The sequence below is a fragment of the Solea senegalensis genome, linkage group LG20 (assembly GCF_019176455.1).
Source record: "Solea senegalensis isolate Sse05_10M linkage group LG20, IFAPA_SoseM_1, whole genome shotgun sequence".
Classification (NCBI taxonomy): Eukaryota; Metazoa; Chordata; class Actinopteri; order Pleuronectiformes; family Soleidae; genus Solea; species Solea senegalensis.
Genome location: NC_058039.1, coordinates 9,255,984 through 9,278,082, shown reverse-complemented (window position 1 = coordinate 9,278,082; position 22,099 = coordinate 9,255,984). Strand labels below are relative to the sequence as shown.

At 41.1% G+C, this 22,099-nt stretch overlaps 1 protein-coding gene across 2 annotated transcripts; it reads left to right on the top strand.

Annotated features, from left to right (window-relative positions):
* The first annotated feature begins 9,610 nt into the window (after positions 1 to 9,610).
* ndrg1a (N-myc downstream regulated 1a) lies at positions 9,611 to 22,066 on the top strand. 2 transcript variants are annotated; one of them, XM_044052156.1, is made up of 16 exons: positions 9,611 to 9,827; positions 13,815 to 13,873; positions 14,229 to 14,264; positions 16,525 to 16,630; positions 17,387 to 17,507; positions 17,873 to 17,935; positions 18,037 to 18,097; positions 18,562 to 18,648; positions 18,758 to 18,814; positions 18,966 to 19,069; positions 19,213 to 19,269; positions 19,358 to 19,409; positions 19,783 to 19,830; positions 20,244 to 20,279; positions 20,593 to 20,644; positions 21,228 to 22,066. In XM_044052156.1, exons 2-16 carry the CDS (start codon positions 13,832 to 13,834, stop codon positions 21,482 to 21,484), a joined length of 1,179 nt encoding a protein of 392 aa, XP_043908091.1. In that variant the 5' UTR covers positions 9,611 to 9,827; positions 13,815 to 13,831; the 3' UTR covers positions 21,485 to 22,066. The 2 variants fall into 2 exon arrangements, with proteins under 2 accessions (XP_043908091.1, XP_043908092.1); XM_044052157.1 differs by lacking the exons at positions 9,611 to 9,827; positions 13,815 to 13,873; positions 14,229 to 14,264 and adding an exon at positions 16,048 to 16,228.
* Positions 22,067 to 22,099: the final 33 nt, after the last annotated feature.

Sequence of the window (22,099 nt, the reverse complement as noted above, 5' to 3'; positions counted from 1 at the left end):
ACTGTTCTGTGTGTTCAACGTGTATTTTCTGAGAAATGTGCAATTTTGTAGATGAGGCTTGATTTTATTTCTGATTATAGGACAGCAAATAACTGCAACTCTACTTTTAATCAACCACACATTATCAAGGTCAGGGGTTTCTCTCTGATAACATCAGAGAATGTGAGCCTTGTCGTCAAATACACACTGAGGGGACATCTGTGAGACAATAACTTGGCGGGACAGAGGGAAGGAAGGGGAGATAGTGAGCTCAGCACTTATGCACACGACACACTTCCACTTTCTGTGGGATTACTGGTGAACGATCTAGATTACAGCAGAACCTCCTCCTGTCTTCTATATTTTTTGTTGTTTCCTCCCTCCCTCCCTCTGCTGATTATACTCAGTCTGGCAGTCAGACAAAAGAGCCAAGCATGTGACTGAAGGAATGACACATTTGGGGATGTGAGACAATAAGGAACTTTCTTTCTTTCTTTCCCCCCACTGCCTGTTTTTCTTTCCCCCCACTGCCTGTTTTTTTCTCTAATTTGTTCCTCATCGTGTCATGAATAGACTGCCTTTACTCCCCCAGAACTGGATACTGTCTCTACGATACTCTCTATAGGCAGAAATAGGAGTGAGGCTTTACCTGGGAACACAGACGAAACTCCTATCACATTTATAAGATAATGCTTGAATGCACAGATGAAGCTCATTTCTATGGATGTCCCAGATTTCCTGACCTGTGTCCTTGTGTTGGTATGGAGCCAATCTAAGCAGCATTTGGCTCACTACAGTATATGTCAGTCTATATCACATGGCTTCTGCCCGTGTTGTGTATTTGCCACTGAATAACTATTCATACCATTCAAATAAGAATGAACCAATCAGCACTCAGTAACACAAGTCACAGTTAAAATGCTCTGATTCTGTCCTTTTGGTGATATGTTACAGTCAAAAGAGTGGAACAGAATGTGTCTGATTGCTTTTAGCTTCTCAGCATGACCACACTTGTGTGTGCGTGCGTGTGTGTGTGTTTTTCAGGCTAATCTCTAGACAGTTGTTCTGCAGCTTGTTTACAAGTAGACTTGGAGACACCATGGGGGGCCTGTTGCAATGAGGACAAAAACCTGAATTTTGCCTCTCATTTCCTCTCATTTGACAGTGAGATCTTATATTATACTATAAGAGTATAATATAATATTATAATTTTATTTGAATGTAAAGTTTTATCAATAAACATTTATTTAAATGTGCTCATGATGCAGCATAACACCCCCTTTCAGTGTTATAAGTTAAATGAACTTTTAATGTTTTACTTTAATCGCCTTGTCTTATACAATGTTGTAATGTAACAAAGTACAAATACTTGTTTACTGTACTTAAGTTCAAAATTCATGTATCTCTACATTACTTTTATTTATACATAAAATCAGAAGAAGGAGAGTTGGGCATAGCCTGTGTTTATATAGAGTATTTCTAGAGCTTTAAGCTAGTTTTTGCCAAAAAAGTGCAGTAAATGTCATATACTTTATAAAAGATTCTACCAAAGTCAGTTTCTGGTAAGAAAGTATCCATTTGAGCTACTTTACACAAGACTGGTTTTCGAATGTATTATTTTAAATGCAGTGTCTGCTGTGTAAATGTGCTGCAGTGCTTCTGTAAGTGCAGTGTGTCCGGACGCAGCTTTATAAATATACTCGTCTCGTCTTGAACTCGTGCCCAGGATTCCTGAGTAAGCAGCGGATATGTCTTAAAGGTGTGGCACCGGGGACGTGAGAGTATAAACACGCACCAGCTTTACCTCCGTTCACAACTTACCACAACAGGACGGACAGTCAGTCACGTCGCGCTCGTCTTCCACGTCCTGGCCCCGCCCGTTTCCCCGCCCCTACGGTGGCTGACGTCATCCGAAACCTCTATCATCTGGTGTCATGATTACAGCCTGTGCTGCCTTCAGGGGCCACACGTATGAAACGACACGTCATATGATCCGCACTTTCTCTCTGTGTGACCGAATTTATTATTTTGAAATCCGCGTGGTGACAGAAAAATAAAGTAAAAAATGATCTAACACTTAACAAAGTGGAGTCACACGAACAAACAGCAGCAATAATACTGTTGATAATAATATTGATGATAATATAATGTATTTATTAAACAAGTTTAAAGCTTAAGGCCGTGGTTCTCAAACTGTGGTATGGTATACGCAAGCTTCCTCTGGTGGTACTTGGAGGAAAATCAGAAATAGACACGATTAAGTGCGTAGAAAATTAAACAAATAACAAATTACAAGTACTATACAAGTAATACTAATTAGAGTCACTTTATCTCTCGCTCCATCTTAATTTAATTTCACGATACCAGTGTCTGTAGCTGTAGTATATGTGAGAAAGAGGAGGATGGTGAGAGAGCAAATTATCCTATTATGACTAAATCTGCCTCCTGTGAAAAGTCTATGGCTGACTTTGCTCGACCTATTTACACCACTGTATTTTAACATTGAAGATAATGGTGTTACTTTGTGAGCTCAATATTATCTCAGGTGGTACTTTTGGTTCGGTACGGTTGGCACAATTCTGTGAAAAATGAGTGATGTTGAGAAAAAAATCAAAAAACAAATGTTGAAACAGTTGGAATATGGGTTTTGGAAAACCTTTGCAGGCTCTGCAGTGGGGTAAACACTAGCAGTGTTTTGGCAATGGATTTTGTTTAGATTAGAATTTACAGTATATGAAAAACAACAACAAAGCATGAAAAGAAAAGTCAGAAACGTGTGCCCAAACCTTTTTTTGAAAACACAGAAAAAACATCAGAACACATGATGATGCAGCACTTTAACAGATATTCAGTCAGTGGATATAAATTATGTTTTGTATTCAATTGCTTGTTTAAATAACCCTAACCCTTTTGTGTCATTTTTGACAACAAATATGATGCGTTGTTATAAATTAAAAAAGTTTTAATTAAGAAATGCATCAATAAAATAAAAGTATAATTATTATCGAGTCATTTATGACAAACACACTGCTATGGGCCTTATCTGCATTAATTCCCTTTACAACACTTTACATATATCGAGTGACAAGTATGCACTATATTACTTTAGTGATGATATAAATGCTTTTTTGCTTCAGTTGCTTCAGATTCCTTCATCACAGCCTTTTTACGTCAAAATTTTTTGTCTATATGGAAAAATTACAACAACTGATGAAAACAGCCTTACACACAATGTTGAAGTTTTAGTTTTAAATGTGGTTTAACCCTCAGAGCACCAACATGTGTTCATAAAAAATGAAGCTATAAAAATTATATACATTTTATTTACTTTTTTGAACAGCAGTCCTTTCCATACATGTGAAATATTATTGATTTTTTTTAAGTTTATTCATGATGCATCAAAAATAGTGATTTGAATGGGTTTCAATGAGGAAATTTTTGTGTGTTAGTGAGAGTGTTTTAGTTTTTTGTTTACAATAGATAAACATGAGAAAAATTTAGAAAAATGCATAACCTGGTTATACATTTTTAACAATATGCATGGAAAAAGGATAAACTATTTTGGAAAATAAAAGCCAAAAACACAAACATGTGTCTAGGTGTGTTTAGGGTTAAAAAGTGGAAGTGAATAAATCATTTTTAAAAAGTACGTGTTTGTATAACTTTAAGTACCAGGACAAAAGTTTTGCAGAGTAGGAATGACCTTTGATTTATGACTGAGACATAGTTGGATCAGAGTGTCTGGTTTTGATTCCTTCAAGGTTAATAAAAAATCATTAACAGCTTAGTTATCTGGACAACCAACACAACAGACACCACAATGTTGTGTTGATTTTTTGTTGTTGTGTGTGACAAACTGTCAATGATTGATCTGAAAATATTGGTCCATAGCAACATTGCACAGTGTTCAGAGTAAATTTCTCATTGTCATGAATTAATATGTAACTCTTAAGGACTTATGTCTGTTTGACCTTCTTTATTTGAAGGATCATTCCTCTGCTCATTATTCTACATTGTGGAAGATTAAACCTCATGACACAGAATGTCTGGGTCTGGTACGTGTTCACTTTCAGTGATCGCCTTTTCCACTTGCCTGCACAACACACTTGAATCCATAAACGTGCATCAAATGGAGTATAGTTTTGTCAGCACAACCTGAAAGGTCACTGTATTTCAGTTCGCACAGCTGCCATTTTGACAGGTCACGGCAGAGAGAATCACAGATGTGAATTGTCAAATGAGTGATGGCTGAGTTCCATTTCCCTTAGTTTCACGGTGCAGAGCCATCGCTGATGCGATCAGCAGCACCTGTGATGCTTTTCCTGCTACGCAAATATTAACAGGGCCAATTGTGCCATGTCAAACCTTTACTGTGAGGTTTATACCAAAGTATGTTAGAGTACATTTCTGTTCACCGGGCATCAACTCTGGAGTCATTTAAAACTGTGCTGTTCCTGCAGGTTTTTGCTAATTGTGTTCAGTGTTGTAATACAACAAAGTACAAATGCTACTTTGTTGCATCTGTACTTTACATTGTTGTTTATATTTCTAGCAACGTTTACTCCACTACATTTCCTCGAACTATCTTTGTTACTCGTTACTACCAAATAAAATCAGACGAAGAAGAGATGGTTATGTCTGTAGAGCTTTTCTAGTCTTGATGAGCTGCTTTACACTACAGTTTTGCCATTCACCCATTCACACATCTTTCATACTGCTTCACACACGGTTAGGTGTCTTGCTCAAGGACACATATAAAGCAGAGCCCGGAATTGAACCCATAACCGTCCAGTAGGACTGAGCTACCTTGGTTTAATCCTTACTCCTCACTTTTTAAATACTTTTACTTCTAAAACTTACGTACATTTTAAATCAGAAAATTACAAATATTCAATTCCAAACTTTGGAATTTGCATTGAGATTATGTAATAGATTATGGAAATTTCTCTGTGTGTAAGAGGAAATTGTCAGATTTGAATGGTGATCCAGACACGGCTGCAGATTCAGCATTTTCTTAAAAAAACACTTGCTAACCTTGCTTGATAGGGGAGTGTTCTGACACTGTGGGAAATAGATTGACCTTGGTGGAGGTTTGCCATCTCTTTCTTCCTCTAGTTTACGCCTGTGTTTGGTATTTTAATTTCACCACTAGTCTCCAATAATCCCAATAAGATTTATAATAAAAAAGGAGTCAGGGTGTGGGATGAATGACCTCTCTTTTGAGAGCACATACTCGTAGTAAAGTTTGAATCGACAGTATCAGCCACCAGCAGCTAACATTCCTGTCATCCTGACCTCATGTATTTTCCTCAGGAATCAAAACAGGAGCAGGAGTTAGGTGCAGTTTCCACTTTGATACCCGTTCCAACTTCATCTGTAGAGGCCGACCCGCTGCTGCTGCTGGAATGTGCCGCTCCTGTTACGCCTAAATGCAGGGATAAAAAGGTTTTCCGGCCATTTTCCATCCCAAAACCTCACGCTGGACATCAGCGTTTCACCCACATGCCACAGGGTGAAAGGGCACAGAGGTTCTACTGTACCTCAGCTCTGCTCTGCTGTGTCATCAGTTCCAACTGTGCCACTGCATGTAAAGTGTATCTGGGGATTAAGATATTAGGCACTCAATGAATGGTGACTGTGGCTTTCAGAAAATCAGATGAGGTCAAGTTCACCCACTGTTTGTTTACCTCATGTTGGGGTTTTTTTTTAACGTGACACAGAGACACATGTTCTTTACTCCTAAATTGGTGGTTAGTTCCACTTTTTTTAAGAAGAGGTTGAATTTTAAACTGGAGGAACTATGTGTGTCCAATTGTCACTTGAATGCATTGTACATTGAACAACACTTTGTTCGAGTGTGACAGTGTGAATGCACATATGGGGACTTATGTTTGTTGCTGATCTTGTGCCTTTGCCTGAATAAGGAGACCATTGTTTGTACCTTTAAAAGATACAATCTTCACAAATTACACAGTCTTGCTTGTCTCGCGTCAGCTGACTGTCAGCGCGTCTGAGGCCGTTATTGTTTATGTGACTCCTCAAAGCAAACAACGGGGCTCATAAATAACAACATTCAAAAGTGTAAGTGTTCACTATACTTTAGGATTCAGTCGACAGTGTGAGCACGTCAGGTGCTGTGTTCCCATTTTGTACTTGTCCTGTTAGTTTGACCTTTGTCCTCATAGAACAAATAATCAATGTAATTAGGATTTTTACTGTTTAATGAGGACTGTTGTGCATCGGTAACATTTACCCAGCCTCTGTAACCACCTTATCGACATCAAGAGAGTCTTATCATTGTAGTGACTGCGCCTTATTGAGATAATCAGTATTAAAAGGCAGTGGGTTCACATCAGAGTATCGCCACTTTACAACTTCATTTTCAGCCACAGGGTTGATTTATATATAGCTATAAAAAGTCTGACATTCATAAAATTCATAAAAAAAAACCTACTCTTGCTATAACTCGACTCTAATGCTGATATCAATGATGGGAACCACAGACATATGTACCATGCATATTTGAAAACGTTTCTTTGCTTGACATTTTGGGATATAGTGATTCTTTTGAGTTTGATTGGAAGTTAAATAATAATAATAATAATAAATAAGCTTAAAATCATTATGATGCTGCTTTCAGACCTTTTACTCATAAAACATGATAGAAACCCAGTCTTCTCTCACAAAGAAAATAATTCTATTCTAGAGTTTTAATGTTCCTTCTCGCTAACAAGAAACTGAATTAGGCCACAGATTAAATGTAATGATTTATCTGGACATAATGAGTCACTTTTCAACTGTTTGTAAAGATTTAACACAGAGGTAATCAGAGACATCCAGTGTCAATACTTCCCTCTCAACAAAAACAGACATTTGCATCACTGTACAACGCCTTCACTACGTGACCTACAAGCACATTTTCATGTCACATGTGTGTGAATCAGCCTTTCTTTGAGGAGTATTGAGTCACTGTGGCTGGTTGAATCCAGCTCAGAGGGCCACACAAAGACTCCGGGGTGGGTGTGTGCTGTGAGTAAAACTCAAAGGCGAGGTTTCTGACAAGAAGGAAGCGGCCTATAATTATGTCAAATGTAATGTGACTATTTGAGGGGTGGACGGGTTCTGAATTTGCATGTTGTGTCTTCTTTTTATCTGCTCTGTTTGCTGTGAACAGCCGAGCGTGGAGGTCGTGAACTTTTAGCAAACTGGCACACACTTTCAACAGGCGTACAGCAGAAAAAGTGATATAGGAGGGAGCCGGAGACAGTTTAAGCTCGTGGTGTCACTGAGTGTGCAGCATTGTTCCAGTGGAGAGGAAGAAAGTGGAAAAAATCTGCAAAAACAAGGCTTTCATTTGCTTTAATGTTGCTCAGGAAAATTCAACACTGTCAGCTCTGAAGTCAGAAAATTGCCTCCAAATGAACGAAATGAAAACAAGATTTGCGTTATTTAGTGTATTGATATGCGAGATATGCATAATCAATATATAGTTTTCTCTCGGGTGAGAGAAATGGAAGGAGGGGGAGAGAGTCACATGGCCGCAGGGAGGTTTAAATACAACACAGAACCATGTCCATATCAATACAGTGTTATGCCATGAAATATTGCAATATTTCAGGGCACAGACATTTCCTTACATCTCTATTATATAGTTATATTAATAAGGACATAAACTGTGGTTAATAAAGATTGCCTCGGGAGTCTTGAGATGTGAGGCCCAGTACATACTGAAAGACCTCGAGCGTTGTTTTATGTGCTTTGCAGCGACTGCCAGCTTCTCTCACAAACACTAAAATATTATCAGTCAGGTGAAAGTCCACCGGTTTTTTTATCAAGTATTGAGACACTCTGTGTTCCACATGTGCTGCACTAAACCTCTCACAGTTGGAAGGTTTGTAAAGAATGCTATCTTTATTTGACAGTGATAGCGTGGACAGGGGGTTGGTGCGTTGTCAGATGTGCACAATTAGACGCTGGGATGTTCATTTTGGGTATTTTTTCTTTTGTTTGTTTTTTAAATAAACTCCTGTTGCTGAGAATTGTCACCCACAGGCCCTGTAGCCAGTTTGCAGTGCACAGCGAGCGACTTGGAATTAGCATAGCAGTTATATTTTTCTCCTCCAATGCGGCCATTGTTCGACGCGTTCCTATTGAAGGCTTCACATTACAAGCCCACAGTGCTGCCATTGTGCCTCGACAAGGACTTTTCACACACCCAATGCCCATGCCCGTACATATTGGCAGATTCACGTCCGATCTCTCTTGCAGGTGTGGAAATTTCCATGAACATCCCTGTGTGCGCCGTAGCACACGCGTCGTACGTGAAGATCTGGAACCACAAACAACATGCTTAGAAAATGCTGAGGCGTGCGTTTTTTCAGCCTCGTCGCTCAGATTACAAGTGCTGTGTTGTTCGAAATGTGTCAAACCACAAAGAGGTCACCCAGCACAGATTGTAAACCTGTTTGCAGCCACTTGTAGAGGGCATTACAGTCCGTTAACGTGCTTTTCCCTCCAACTATTATCTGCACAGTAGCTCCAATTAAGAGCATCTCTCTTGTGGAATTGGTTATTGCTCCTGTAGGCCATGTTGACTTTGATAAGACAAAAGCAGACTATCAAAGAAAGAGGGTCTGTCCTCTAATCGAGGTTGCAAGCCTGGCCTCACACATCTTTATAAAACGTCATCTTTTTCCGAGTGCACAAGTGTAAACCTTTATGGAATCTAGCCTTGCCTACATTCATCTCCGTTTACAATATCAGTTAACATTTTCCTGCAGCGTTAATGGTTTCATTTGCTAGCGTCAGGTCTTCCTCAACAGAACATCACGTGGATCTTGTAAATGCCGGTCAGTTTAGAGGAACATACTGGTGGACGCCAGTGTGACTGACAGCCGGTGCCATCCAAAAGGCCGCGCTTGTGAACCTTTGTCTGCAAAATCGTCAACACGGCGCCAGCAGAATCATGAATCTCAAAAGGCTTCAAAATAGGATTTCAGATTCTTTTTTGGAAGTGTGGCAACAAGTACACCAGTTAAATGACAATGTGCAAATGTGCACTAAATGAGCAAATCCAAATTCCAAATCATACTAAACTATCTAATAATATAGAAGATTAACGATATCTAAATTTAAAATGTTTTTTTTTTTCTTCTCCACACAGTATTGGGGGCCCTTGGTGATTAGTGGGGCCCCAAGCAGCCGCTTAGTTTGCTTATGTCACATTGTTATATTGCCTTCTTGGCAGGTTTTTCTTGTATCAGAGAGTTTAATATTTCACTGAGCTTTTACCTGGTTAAATAAAGATTATATCCAACTTATAGTATTATACTGTATATAGTATATAGTAATACATGATATATCTGAGAAAGAACAGCAGAACTACAAAAGAACAATAACAGGAGACTTGAAAATAAAGTTACAGTAACAGCTACAAGTGTTGTTGTTTTTTCAATATCTGTGAGAGAAGTTGGTGATTTATAAAACTGTCTGTCTGTCTGTCTGTCCCTCATGAGTCATACGTGTCTGCGTCGTCCTCTTCATCGTGCAACCGCTGGAAAGAGAAGGAGCTGCAGTGTTGTCAAACCCACACACAGCTGCTGTTGCCCAATCGAGAGCGCATCGGGGAGAAAGTGGGCTGTGCTGTTCACTCCCAAGGCTTTATAAAATTCCCTCAAACATCCGCCTTGTGCTTCACGTTATAAACAAAGCGACGCCTGCGCTCACTCCGCCTCTATTTGCGCTCTTTGACGAGACAGAAAGACGAAGGTTTTGCGGACTTTTGCCCGACCTCTTTTGTTGTTGCAGGGACTGTTTCATTCCAGGACAATCACAAGTGAAATCCACAGGTGAGTGTCTGCCAAGAAACAAACAAACTGATGCAATAACTTTTTTCGTTGTTTTATTTAATAAGGAAATGGAGTCGCAGCAGCAGCAGCAGCAGGAGCACAGCATGTCTGAGCACGTTGTTATTCCTGTTTGACGGTGAAACTTCACTCACTGCACTGACAGGATTCAGTTTCACTCACTAAGTTAAGATAGATGTATTGTAATGAGAGGGACACCGTTTTATTTCCACCGCAAACAAACAAACAAAAGTCCAAAACATTTTATTTATTTATTTTTTTTTTGTGGGTAAAAAAAAGGACATTTAAGGTTTTGTTTTTTTTATTACTATGGAAGCTTTTGTTTACAGCAGAGGAACATGAGACTCATGTGCAGGGACGGAAAGGCTTATGCCAACAGTTGCATAACAAATCTTTGACTTTATCAGCCTTTTTAAAATAAATAAATAAATAAATAAAAACAGACAAATGTTGCTGTTTGGATTCTGATTATGATTTAGATCTCGATACTTGGCCGGACGATATGGTCATATAATACGATACATACTACTACTACTACTACTAATAATAATAATAAGATTCAAATGAGTCGATTTCTACGATTATCGCCGTAAACTTTCACTCCGGAGTGAATGCTGGGTGTGGTTTTAAACTTGTCCGTGCACAGATGCACACTCTATACTTTATAAACACAGAAACAAGAGAGTGATCTGGTGATATATATATGTTGCTATTGAACTATTGCACAGCCCATAATAATAATGTATGACAATAGATGATCAAAGTAATAATAAACTAAGAAAAAGAGAGTGTCAAACATGTATGCAGTACATGTCAAAACAATGTTTTGTGTTGTTTTTTTCCTCTTGATTCTGATGCTGACTTAAACCACGTGTTAAAGATCATGACAGAGGTTTGGTGCTAGTACATTAGAGTACAGGGGAGGTAAATGACTGTTAATCAGTCATGGTGTTAAAACTGTACCAGTGGCTGGTGATCTCCTTCAAATCCTTCCCTCCTACCATGTGGTAATGGAGACGGCCATGTTTTTGATATCTTTGCCTATCTGAAAAAGTAGGTCTGTGACAGCTTAAGTCCCACAGTCCTGCTGCTGCTGCTGCTGCTGCTGCTGGACCACACCAAGGATTTGACAGATTGCAAAAGTGAACAAAGATTAGAGAAGCAATCACTGTCTCCACACATGGACACTGTGTGGGTTTTGTGGATTTAAAAAACGATATGGAAGCATTGCAGGAAAGATGGCCTGGCCAAATCTAATCAATACATGTGTCTCTCTGTGTTACAGCGGACAGGGAGGGACTTTGAGCTGATGCTGTTTTGTAACTGGGATGTTGTGGTGCAGGTTCTGGTGTGTCGTATTGGTGGATTTGTTGCGGGAAAAACAAGCACCAATGCGCTTTTTATGGCCTGCATCAGTGTTGTTGTTCTCTACAGCTTAAACCACGTTATTTTACTGTTAGTTTACGTTTAGTAAAATGATATTTCTATACTAGATGCTTCATTACATTCAACAGTATCTAAATATTGCTTCAGGGATAATAAAAGCATATCATTTGATTGATTTATTCATTGATATATTGATTTGTACAATTGAACCCGTGCAGCTGATTTTGGACAACAGCTTCAGGGTCTTCTCGAGTCCATGTCCTCCCACTGTTTCCTGTACATGATTGCGTAACACACTTTCGCTTCTGCTCAGCTAAAGCTGTTTGACTGAAGAGTTTCATTGTCAATAACAAAAAAAAACCCAAACAAGACTCTCATACAGTATGCACAAGTTTCAGTGGGTGATATACATCTGGGGACTGGTTTGACTTGGTTAAGACACCCGATGACACCAAGCCAGTTTGGCAACAGCAACATAAACGTGAGCGTGAGAAAGAGATGCAGAGCAGGAACATCACTTCATTTGGCATTTGGAAGTTGAGGTGAGAGACGAGGTGGTCTCTCAGTCAAAACAGAAACAAATGTGCTGGTTTGAAGATGCCAGGACGAAGCATGAAACCCCGGGGACTGTTATTTGCTGTCTTGTTTTGGTTCTGCTGTGCGTTTGCCATTTACATGGAGCGCTTCGGCGACTGTAGCAGTAAAAGGCAATGACGACCCAGTAGTGACAAATACACTAGAAGTACTGAATAATATGATATTGCACTGAGGTTTGACCCATAAGTTAAAGCGTATGACGTCATTAAAAGGCGACCAAAACCAAAGGGTCTCTTATCTTGAATAGAAATATAAATGATGTATTTAAAGAGGGACTGGAACGTTCAATGTCAGTACACTACTGAGCAAAGTAAAGAACATTGCTCTTGTCGTTTTTACCCCTTATTAAAGTGGACATGTTACATGTTATATCTTTAAAGGGCCTCCATCTTGGCCAGGTGAAGTGTTGTCTCAGCCAGGCAGACAGATTGTACACGGCTGGGATAAACAGCAGTTGACCTACTTGCTTCCTCATCCAGACTCCGTGCTGCCAAAGCACTAACAGGCACAGGGATGGTCAGTGAGTCTGCACCGCACTCTCATGATTTTGTTCATGAGCTCAAATTGGTCAGGTTTTACGCATCATAGTTTAAAAATAGGCTTAGAGGACTCCATCCCCCCCCCACGCTTTTCTGAGACTGAAACTGCCCGACTTGTTTTATTTCCCAATATCCTGATCCTCACAAAGACACACCTCCTCTCACAGGGCAGTGGAATCTCAGTGGGGGATGATCGCTTTTCCTCTTCAACAATGCGCCTGCAGTGCTATGGCGGCCATGATTTTTGAATGCCTCAGCAGAAAAATGAACCTGTCTTCTGACGGCTCTGAGGTCCACTTTGCTCCTGTCTCGTCTCTGTCTCACGTGTGTCGTGCGTCCGTGCTCTTGTGCAGGGGCGTGGTTTGCAGGTCAAGTGTCACGGCCAACGTTAAAAATGTAACAAATCACTTTCCCCTCAAAGACCGTCCTGCTTGAACAGCCACACTGCAGCCCTGATGTCGATGCATTTGCTGCTGCGGCAAAGACAAACAGAAAGACGGAGAGCACAAATAAGATGGAAGGAGTCAGGAAAGAGCAAACACGGTAACTGCAGCCAAGCAGAGACCAAAAAAGTGACAGAATGCACCGAGGTAGAACGCCAACAGGGAGCTGAAAGGAAGTTGGATGTGTTGGTGGGAACCAGGGTGTCTGTTGCTTCCTGTATGTGCTTGGGGTCAGTGAACGGCAAGAGCACAGATCAGGCCCCTCTCTCAGGAGCCACCAGGACCAATGGACAAAGAGCTCTCTTAACAGTCTAATTTGATTTGCATGCAGAGCTATGGCCTGACCGCTCTCATCCAAAACAGCTTCATGATCCACACAAGCTGCCCTCTCTTTACACGTCTCCCCTGTTCCTTTCTCTCTCTTTTCCCTCTCTGCCTATCTCGGTCTCCTTCTCACCATCTGTTTTTGCTCTTTCTTCAGAATCGTTTCCACCAGGACCTTTTTTAATGTTCTTTTAAGAAATGTGCACTTTTTAAACACTTTAAACATTGTGAAGTGAGACCTCCCTCAGAAAATGGTGTTTTTGATGTGTGAGACTTTTTTTTGTCTGTTTGTCTGTCTCTGCTGTGGGCGGTAAACGGGTGTGGTCTGCTATGTGGTCCGGTCTCTGCATGCAGAGTCTGTTCACTTGTTTGTAGAGCACATGCATGTATTCAAGTCTCTTCTAGTCTCTTGGAAAAGCTTTGTGTGGAGGAACACAAAGCTAAGAAAACACACCCACTCTGCCAAGTGCACGCAATTTTATTATTTTATTGTCTAGAGCCACTTTTTACTAAATTACCTGTCTTTTTTTAAAAAGAATCAAAATATTTCAGTTTGAAAATGACATGTCGACATCTTCATTGTCTCATGATATGTAACTTTTCTGTCACATGACCTGAATTCTCGTCTTCTTGCATCAGAAATGCAACAAGTTGCTCATTATTCTTCTCTCTTCCCTCAGGATCAACAGCTTTTGAAATGGCTGACACCGTTGAGTCCAAACCTCTGCTGGAACTGCCTGTATGTATCCGAAACGGAGCCAAATCGAAATTTATCCGAGCAGCACTAGTTCTCATGCTGTTGGACGCGGAACAAGAAATAAACCACATTATACATTGATTACTTTGTGTCTCTCCGCAGTCAGAAATGAAATCTAAAAGAAACCGTGTGTAAATCTGATGATACATATTACACTGTCATTCCTCTTTTTGTTATTCAATTAAGCATAGATGGTGTTAAAATGACAAACGAGTACACCACGGGCCTCGCGTGGCGTGACTGTTCTCGATGACATCCTTGCAATATTAGATTTTAGCATGTAACGCTGTAATTGCATTAGTTTTTATGTTTTCTTTGCTCTGTCGTGTCATTGCAGGGCCTGATTGAGGCTGTACAGCAGCTTGTTATCAAGGTATGTTTGCTCACGCGCACACACACACACACACACACACACACACACACAGCGAAACCAGCTCCTGCATTTATGATTCCCCGCAGCTGAAGCTTGTGTCGACGAGCTGTCTTGCGTTTGTGTGTGTGAATGTGTTTGTTTTTTTTACATTTGAACTTGTCTAGTACCATCTAGTGGCTGATGAAAGGAGACCGAGTAGCAGACACAGTGCAGTGTGTGTGTGTGTGTGTGTGTTCGGAGAAGCTCGTCTGTCTTGGTGATGACCGCTCATCCGCTTGTGATTTTATTAGGACTGAAATCCAATTCTGGCTCGGTTAATTCAGTCTTGTGCTGAGAGTGATGAAACCGTCTGAGGAGTGGGCTTGAAAGACAGAGCTGTGGTGCACCAACCCTTTAAGTTTCCCTCTGAAGCACGTTCACAAACACTCTCATGCACACTTTTTGGTACGCATGAAGGTTCCTGATGAGTCTGGGGAGGGGGGGAGCCTCTCAGCACCTTGGACAGCGCTCCGGTGTCAGTGTCAGACCCCGTCGGTCTGAAAACTATTTGTTTGCAGAAGGAAAGAAAGCGGTTTATGTTCAAGTCAAGCTTCTTCTGAAACGCGTCAAAAAATAAGACCGCTTCTGTGGGGAAAACTGGGTCTTGTGGTCACACAGTCAGTGGGCTAAGATGACTTACTTTGCTGTCACACTGTTGACCTGAAGTGTTCAGCGTCTTTGGTGTGACAGCTGAACTTCCAACAATGAAATAGGATTAGTTGAGATTGCTGACATGCCTGACACTGATTATAAACGCATGTACACAAACACGGATGACGTCTTTTCCCAGTTCGCAAACACAGGTTTGTGCAACTACATTGACTTCCATTCATTTGGACAGCCAAATCGTAGCACTCAACGTTCCTCTTTGAGTTCCTCAGAAATTAGGTTCTGGCTGATGTTACAGAGGTGACAAATACAAGTGTACACACACACACGCATGCACTGACTTGCAGGATTATATCATCCTAGTAGCCTACGTGCTAACATGTCCTGTGCAGTTGCAGGGCGGGGCGAGGTGTGACGAATCCTTTAATGGTTACGTGTACGTTACATCCGGTAAAGAGGTTAGAGAGCCTCCCTGGAGCAGATCCCATGCAGTCCAAACTGGTTTGGAAACTACCCTACAGGTCGTTCTGTACCATCTAGAAAACCATGTCACCGCAGGACAACTTTAGATTCAATTCCTTAGAGAAACAATTTGATTTTAAGTTACTTTATTAATATGATTAAATACATTTAATTAAAAAAAAAATCTATATTATATTCTGTAAAGTCTCTCCCATATGTATAATATATAATTATTCACATTCAGACATTTTATTTAAATTATGAACAGTTTTAACTACTAAATTGCAAAAAATATTAAGTTGAAAAAACCCCAACAACTTTTATTTATTTAAAAAGTCTTTTATTCTGAAACACATTAAATTACACCAGCCCATTGATCAACAATATAATGTCAGTCATTGAAGGTTTGTTGACTTCTTTTGGGGAATGTTTTAAATGTTGCTGAATAATAGCTGCTGACGTATCCTCGCTCATTCTCGGAGCTTGTTTCCCCACTTGACACTCATCACGTTAACGCAGTAGCTGATGACCCTCTGTCTGACATTGGTTGATCCAATTTAGGGATCACTTCATCTAGAATTAGCTTGTTTTGACCAGCCTGCAAGGCACCATGGGAGGCCGGGAGCTTAGGCCAATGGGTAAGTGGGCTGGTATAAAAACAAGCTCTCGGTTCAGGCTTAAATCCTTAAATCCAGAGTTCCACCAGCTCTCGCTCGGCTCTGTAGCTCAGAGATCCACTGCAATTCCACACTTTTTTTCCCCCCCATTATTCCGCAGTGTTGGAGTCTTCCTCAGCAAACATGGTTTTGGAGGATTCCGATGTGGAAATGATTGTGGATGAGATTGAAATCAGTGTGAGTAAACTGAAGGATGCATTGAGCTGAGTAGTTTGCAGTTGATTGGGTAGATGACGCAGCTCCTGCGGTTGGAGTCACTGCATTCTGTTGATGTCACGTTGCCGTCATAGCACACTGTTGCTTTATGTTTGGGTTGAAGTAATTTTTTTTATTGCAGCTAATGGAATCAGAACTAGAAGAAGCGATTATTTATTCCGTTTTGACCTTACACTGTTGCTGGGTTAAGTGTTTCTTTAAATGCTGCAGTAGAATACTTACATATATTTACACAGCGTTGTTTTGTGTGTGTGCAGGAACACGATGTGGACACGCCTTATGGAAGAGTCCACTGTACAATGAAGGGGGTTCCCAAGGGGGACAGACCTGTCCTCCTCACCTATCATGACATTGGACTGAACCGTAAGCACTGTTCCTTATACAGTCTCTGTCTCAGTGAAACATTTGTTGTGTTGACAGCCTTTGAGCAGGAGTGTCCAAAGTGAGACCCTCGGGCCAATGTTGGCCCGCAAGAGGATTTATTTTTTTGTTATAAAAGGTAATAATAATAAAATAATAATAATGATATACCAAAAACATCAACATATAATGTTTCAGTTTATGCTGTTTTGTGTGATAGAAATGTTCCTTTATAATTAGGATTCAAAATAGGATTCATTCTCTTAATCTGGGCGTAAAGGCAGAGCAGTGCTGCGCAGGAAGTCAGCTAAATATATCACACTAATGGACACTAATTGGTCATGTAGTTGAGGGCAGAGGATAATCAGTCAACCCTCTTGTGTGCTTCAGGTTCTGATTGTTTTAAAACTCAGTTACCTGCGCTATAAAAGTTATAGAATGTAATAAAGATGGAGGCACTTTACAACAATTAAAGTTGTGTGACAGAAACATACAATGCAGAGTTACATACATACATACAATGTGTTAGGAACACAGGATCTCAGCACTTACTTGTTTTGGCCGTCCAAGGGATACTTTGGGCACCCCTGCTTTTGAGGTAATATTTCAGATTTGGTCCAGTTACCTTATTTTATATTGTTAAGGCTGGGGCATGACAGAATTCAAATTCCATCAAAGTTGCTGATGAATCAACAACAACATTCATTCTCAGCCAAGTATCACTTATCCACCTCTTTTCTTTTTGGATGGCATTTCCAGACAAAACCTGCTGGGACACGCTCTTCAACCATGAAGACATGTCCGAGATCATGCAGCACTTTGCCGTGTGTCACGTTGATGCCCCCGGGCAACAAGAGGGAGCCAACACTTTTTCCACTGGGTGAGCCAGACAACACACACACACACACACACACATACACACACACTCTTGCAGACACTGTTCATCTTTGACAAACAGTCTGTGACCTTTGACTCGACAGGTAAATCATTGCGGATGTACTTACGACAGCCTAATTTTGCAAGGGGCAGTTGTAGGGACAGGTGTCTATCTTGTGCAGCCTAATCTCAGCTTTGAAGCGGGGACTTTGCCTCATGTTGACACGACCTGAACATTATTTTAAAGCAGATACTGAAACACAGAAGGCTGCTATCGGGGCTATAAGGATGAATTTAGTGCGGTGATAAGATAATGATTATTATTCAGTTGTTAACTAAAGGTTTGTTTATGTTTTGTTTGTTTTCCAGATATGAATACCCTTCTATGGACCAACTCGCTGAGACACTCCCAGTTGTGCTGAAGCACTTTGGGTAAGTTGAGCCATAGCTTACTCACTATCTGCACTCAATCATATTTAAGATATTTTCTAATGTGTTTTCTAACAGTATCCATACATCTTTGTGCACATCAGGCTGAAGAGTGTTATTGCGATGGGCGTTGGTGCCGGGGCCTACATTCTGACCAGATTCGCTGTAAGTCATCTCCAGGAGCCTTGCAAGCGAGCTTAACAATAATAATAACATGTTTTAATCAATCTATTATTACCTAGTTAATGTGTTTCTACCTTTTGCTGATGTTGGCAACACAACATAGCGTATTGCTTGGGAGCCTGCTGAGCCATAAAAGTCTCAGGAATGTCCCAGATCAGCTCAAAACTAACACTGTGCGCAGTGTGATGTCTTGCTCTGTTGACAGAAGGCTCACAAAGATACAAAATTAAACTCCTCTCCGGAGCCTTAACCCCTTTTACCAAAATATGTGTGAGTTATTGCAGTGTTTATTTTTATTTGACATGTATTCAACTAGAGAGCACTGACAAAAAAATGCACTAAGATCCTAAATTACCTGGGGAATTTGCAGGCACGTAGTTTTCTGCATGTGCGACCTTATGTGTAGCGGTAATGGAACGCTAACTCCACTGTTACGTGCGTTATAGCTGGACTACTCCAACATGGTAGAGGGTCTGATGCTCATCAACATCAACCCATGTGCCGAAGGCTGGATGGACTGGGCTGCACACAAGGTGACACACAAATGCATGTTAATAGCCCAGACACACACGCTGAAACATTAGAGTGGAAACTGAATACTGTGCATTAAAACGAAATGTAATTTGACATGTCTCGTTTCAGATCAGCGGATGGACCCACGCTGAGCCTGACACCATCATCTCCCACCTCTTTGGAAAGGTACAGATTCAAAGTCTCTTTGTGTTTGTTTGGATTTTACTCCCAACAACAAACACTGGAGCAGGACAGGGTGTTGTTAAGCTTAAGCTTTTCCAGGTCTTTAGGTCTAAGTGAGTTAAACCAATTATCCTTCTTCCTTAAATGACCACAGGAGGAGATCCACAACAACCAGGACCTGATTGCAACATACCGCCACCACATCATAAATGACATGAACCCATTCAACCTGCATCTCTTTGTCAAGTCCTATGAAAGGTAAACACATCAGAGTTAGTCCACCTTACATGTAAGTAGGTTAGCAGATAAGGTACAGCCTACGATTGTGGAACATTAACTTTTAATCCACAAAAACTGCAATAATAACTTTTGTAATAAAATATTTATGACTGTCTCTGCAGCCGAAGGGATCTGGAAATTGAGAGGCCGATTCCTGGAAGCCATGTCAGAACCCTCAAGTAAGTGACTGTTTAAGCAACAACATTCTCTTTTTATAAATTACAATCATTTTTAAACGTTGTTTTTTTTGCATGTTCCTTTCTGCAGGTGCCCCTCTCTGCTGGTGGTTGGTGACAGCTCTCCTGCTGTGGAGGCTGTGGTGAGTTGAGGCACATACATCCATTAATGATTAGACAGCTCACACCTTTAACCCAGCTAACTTGTGCTGGATGTGTTTTCCATTCACTTCTCACTAAACTCAAGGAAACAAACGATCCAACAAAGTTGGAAATAAGTATCGTGTGAATAAATTGAAGGAGATTTTTTTATTTTATTTTCAAACGTTAAGACACTTGTTATGTTGCCTTCTAACTCTCAGAGATTTACCAAACCCCCAGAACCCCCATGATAGAAGGTCTATCATCCACAATGCTTTTTCTTTTTTTTGCATACAATGTCTACTTAAAAAAATATGCTCTTTATTTTAACTTTGCACATCAGTTTTACTTAACATATATATGTTTTGTCTACAGGTTGAGTGCAACACCAAGCTGGACCCAACAAAGGCTACCCTGCTTAAGGTAAAGGAGTCCATTTCTTCGCTCACCTCCAACCAGATTATAATAGCCTTGACGGAAAAGCGTTGGCTGATAAGATTCCAGTGGCTCAGCATTTACCTGGTGACATATTAACCAGAGTTCGGACAGCTGAGTGTGTGCGCATGTCACCCCTCCAAACTCATTCTGTTGCAACTGACCTACTTATGTTGGCCTGCAGCAACTTTTTATGGTCCGTAACCAAAACCTAATGGCTGTTCTGACTAAAACGGGTGCCATTTATTGGGGTTAATTGTTCGCTGAGGAGCACTGGTTGCACGGCCAAAGTGTTCGCTGTTTACATGGTACAGTGCATGCAAGGGTAATAGTGTGTGTCCACTCACGTGTGAATGTTTTGAGGAAACGGCATGCTAAAATATTTTGTGTTCTCTCTCCAGATGTCTGACTGCGGTGGAATGCCCCAGGTTGACCAGGTCTGTATGTCAGCTTTGCAAAAACAACATTGATGCTGTAGAACAGGGTTGAATGGAGCAGGTCAGGTGGGGTGGGGGGATGGATGGATGGATGGATGGACGGATTAGGAAGGTTGTGTCTAAGAGCATTAGCAAGTAGCAGACGTGCACCACAGTTGTCAGGTTGTAATCCTCCACCCTGCACAGCACCTGCTCCTCGCAGCTGTCGCGTCTCAGTCCCTGCAGTAAGCTTCTGGATGAGAGACTGTTTCTTTTAGTAGTTCTGCGAACAAGTGTGATAAACAATGACAAAATGTGTTCTCCTGCTTTGCAGCCAGCAAAACTGACAGAAGCTTTCAAGTACTTCATTCAGGGCATGGGATACAGTAAGTATTTCAGACATGCAGTATGTATGTTAATGCTAAAAACATGCTGCTACTACTACTACTACTACTACTACTTCCTCCACGCTTGCTGACTTTGCTCAGCAAAAGAGAAGAGTTTTCTGCCACCTTGTGGCAAGATGAAGTTTGCATTTTCCTCTTCAGCCCTCGGTGTTGACAAATAAATTACTGCTCACTGGGGTCTAACATGAACTCACAATGTAGTTTTTTTACGAGTAAGATTATATTAATCACATTTGACTAGTAAACAGTAGTGTATAACTGTGAAATATAAACAGATGTCCAACCACGATTAAATGAGTTTGCACAATGCTGATTAAGTTGATCGGCTGCACACGACTCTCTGTGTTTCTCGGTGTTTAGAGCTTGAGTTGCTGCACACAGGAAGTGATTTCTTTAATGTTAAGACAGATGACAGCAACAAAGAGAGAGATGGTTGCAAAAAGGTTGAAGTAAGACTCAAAACGTGAAGAAGTGTCCATGAAAAGATTCAGTGTTTTCAGCTAACTGTAGACAGACAGTCAATGCACTAAATAAAATATCGAGTAAATCCTCTTCTCCTCAGTACCATCTGCCAGCATGACCCGTCTGGCCCGCTCCCGCACCGCGTCCGGCTCCAGTGTCACGTCCTTCGAAGGCAGCCGCTCCCGCTCCCACACCCACGAGGGGAACCGCTCCCGCTCCCACACCAACGAGGGCCGCAACCGCAGCCACACGGCCGACAACCAGCGCGGCCAGCCCCACACGGACAGCCCCATGGACGGCGCGGCCAACAGCAACGTGGATCAGGGGGTCCCCAAGTCCACCGAAGTGTCCTGCTAAACGAAACCTCCACTCTCTGGACAAACAAACGTCTTAAGGTCCATTTTCGGTTTGTGCTGCGCTGCCTCTAACTGACACACACACACTACTACGCACATACACACGTACGTACGTACGTGGAGGACACTAAGATTTGTGTAAACGCACAATGAACACTCTCCTGCAGATAATCCGGGGCAGTGGAGAGGCCTGAGTACAAATTATGATATCTTGAAGTAGGAGATTAAAGGGTATGCCTGTTTTATTGTCCTGAGAGAATCAGACGTTCCAAACTGGAAAAAGGCTCCCGAGTTCCTTGGTCACATTAGTGTAACGTTAGGGGCAACGCAGCATCTGGGAACGCCGAAGCAGAGAATGTTGAAGAAAGCTGTCGCCGCAGTGTACGTGTATCGCTCATTATCTCTTATAAAACGAATTGTTTCCATTTCTGCATTTTTCTTGTTTGTTTTTTTTGTTCAATCATTTATTCTGTTATTTTTTTCATGTCTGAAGTGTTGTCGTTGGTGTGTAGGAGCAGATGTTTAGATGGAGGATGGGAGGCACTCGGATAAACTGAACGCAAATCACAAGTGTAATGTAAAAGAAAAAAAATCATGTTAATGACCATTGTCTGTC

Coding starts and splice junctions, on each gene's coding strand:
- ndrg1a (XM_044052156.1), top strand. CDS start 13,832: ATGGCTGACACCGTTGAGTCCAAACCTCTGCTGGAACTGCCT. Junction 13,874..14,228: donor AACCTCTGCTGGAACTGCCT/GTATGTATCCGA, acceptor GTGTCATTGCAG/GGCCTGATTGAGGCTGTACA. Junction 14,265..16,524: donor TACAGCAGCTTGTTATCAAG/GTATGTTTGCTC, acceptor GTGTGTGTGCAG/GAACACGATGTGGACACGCC.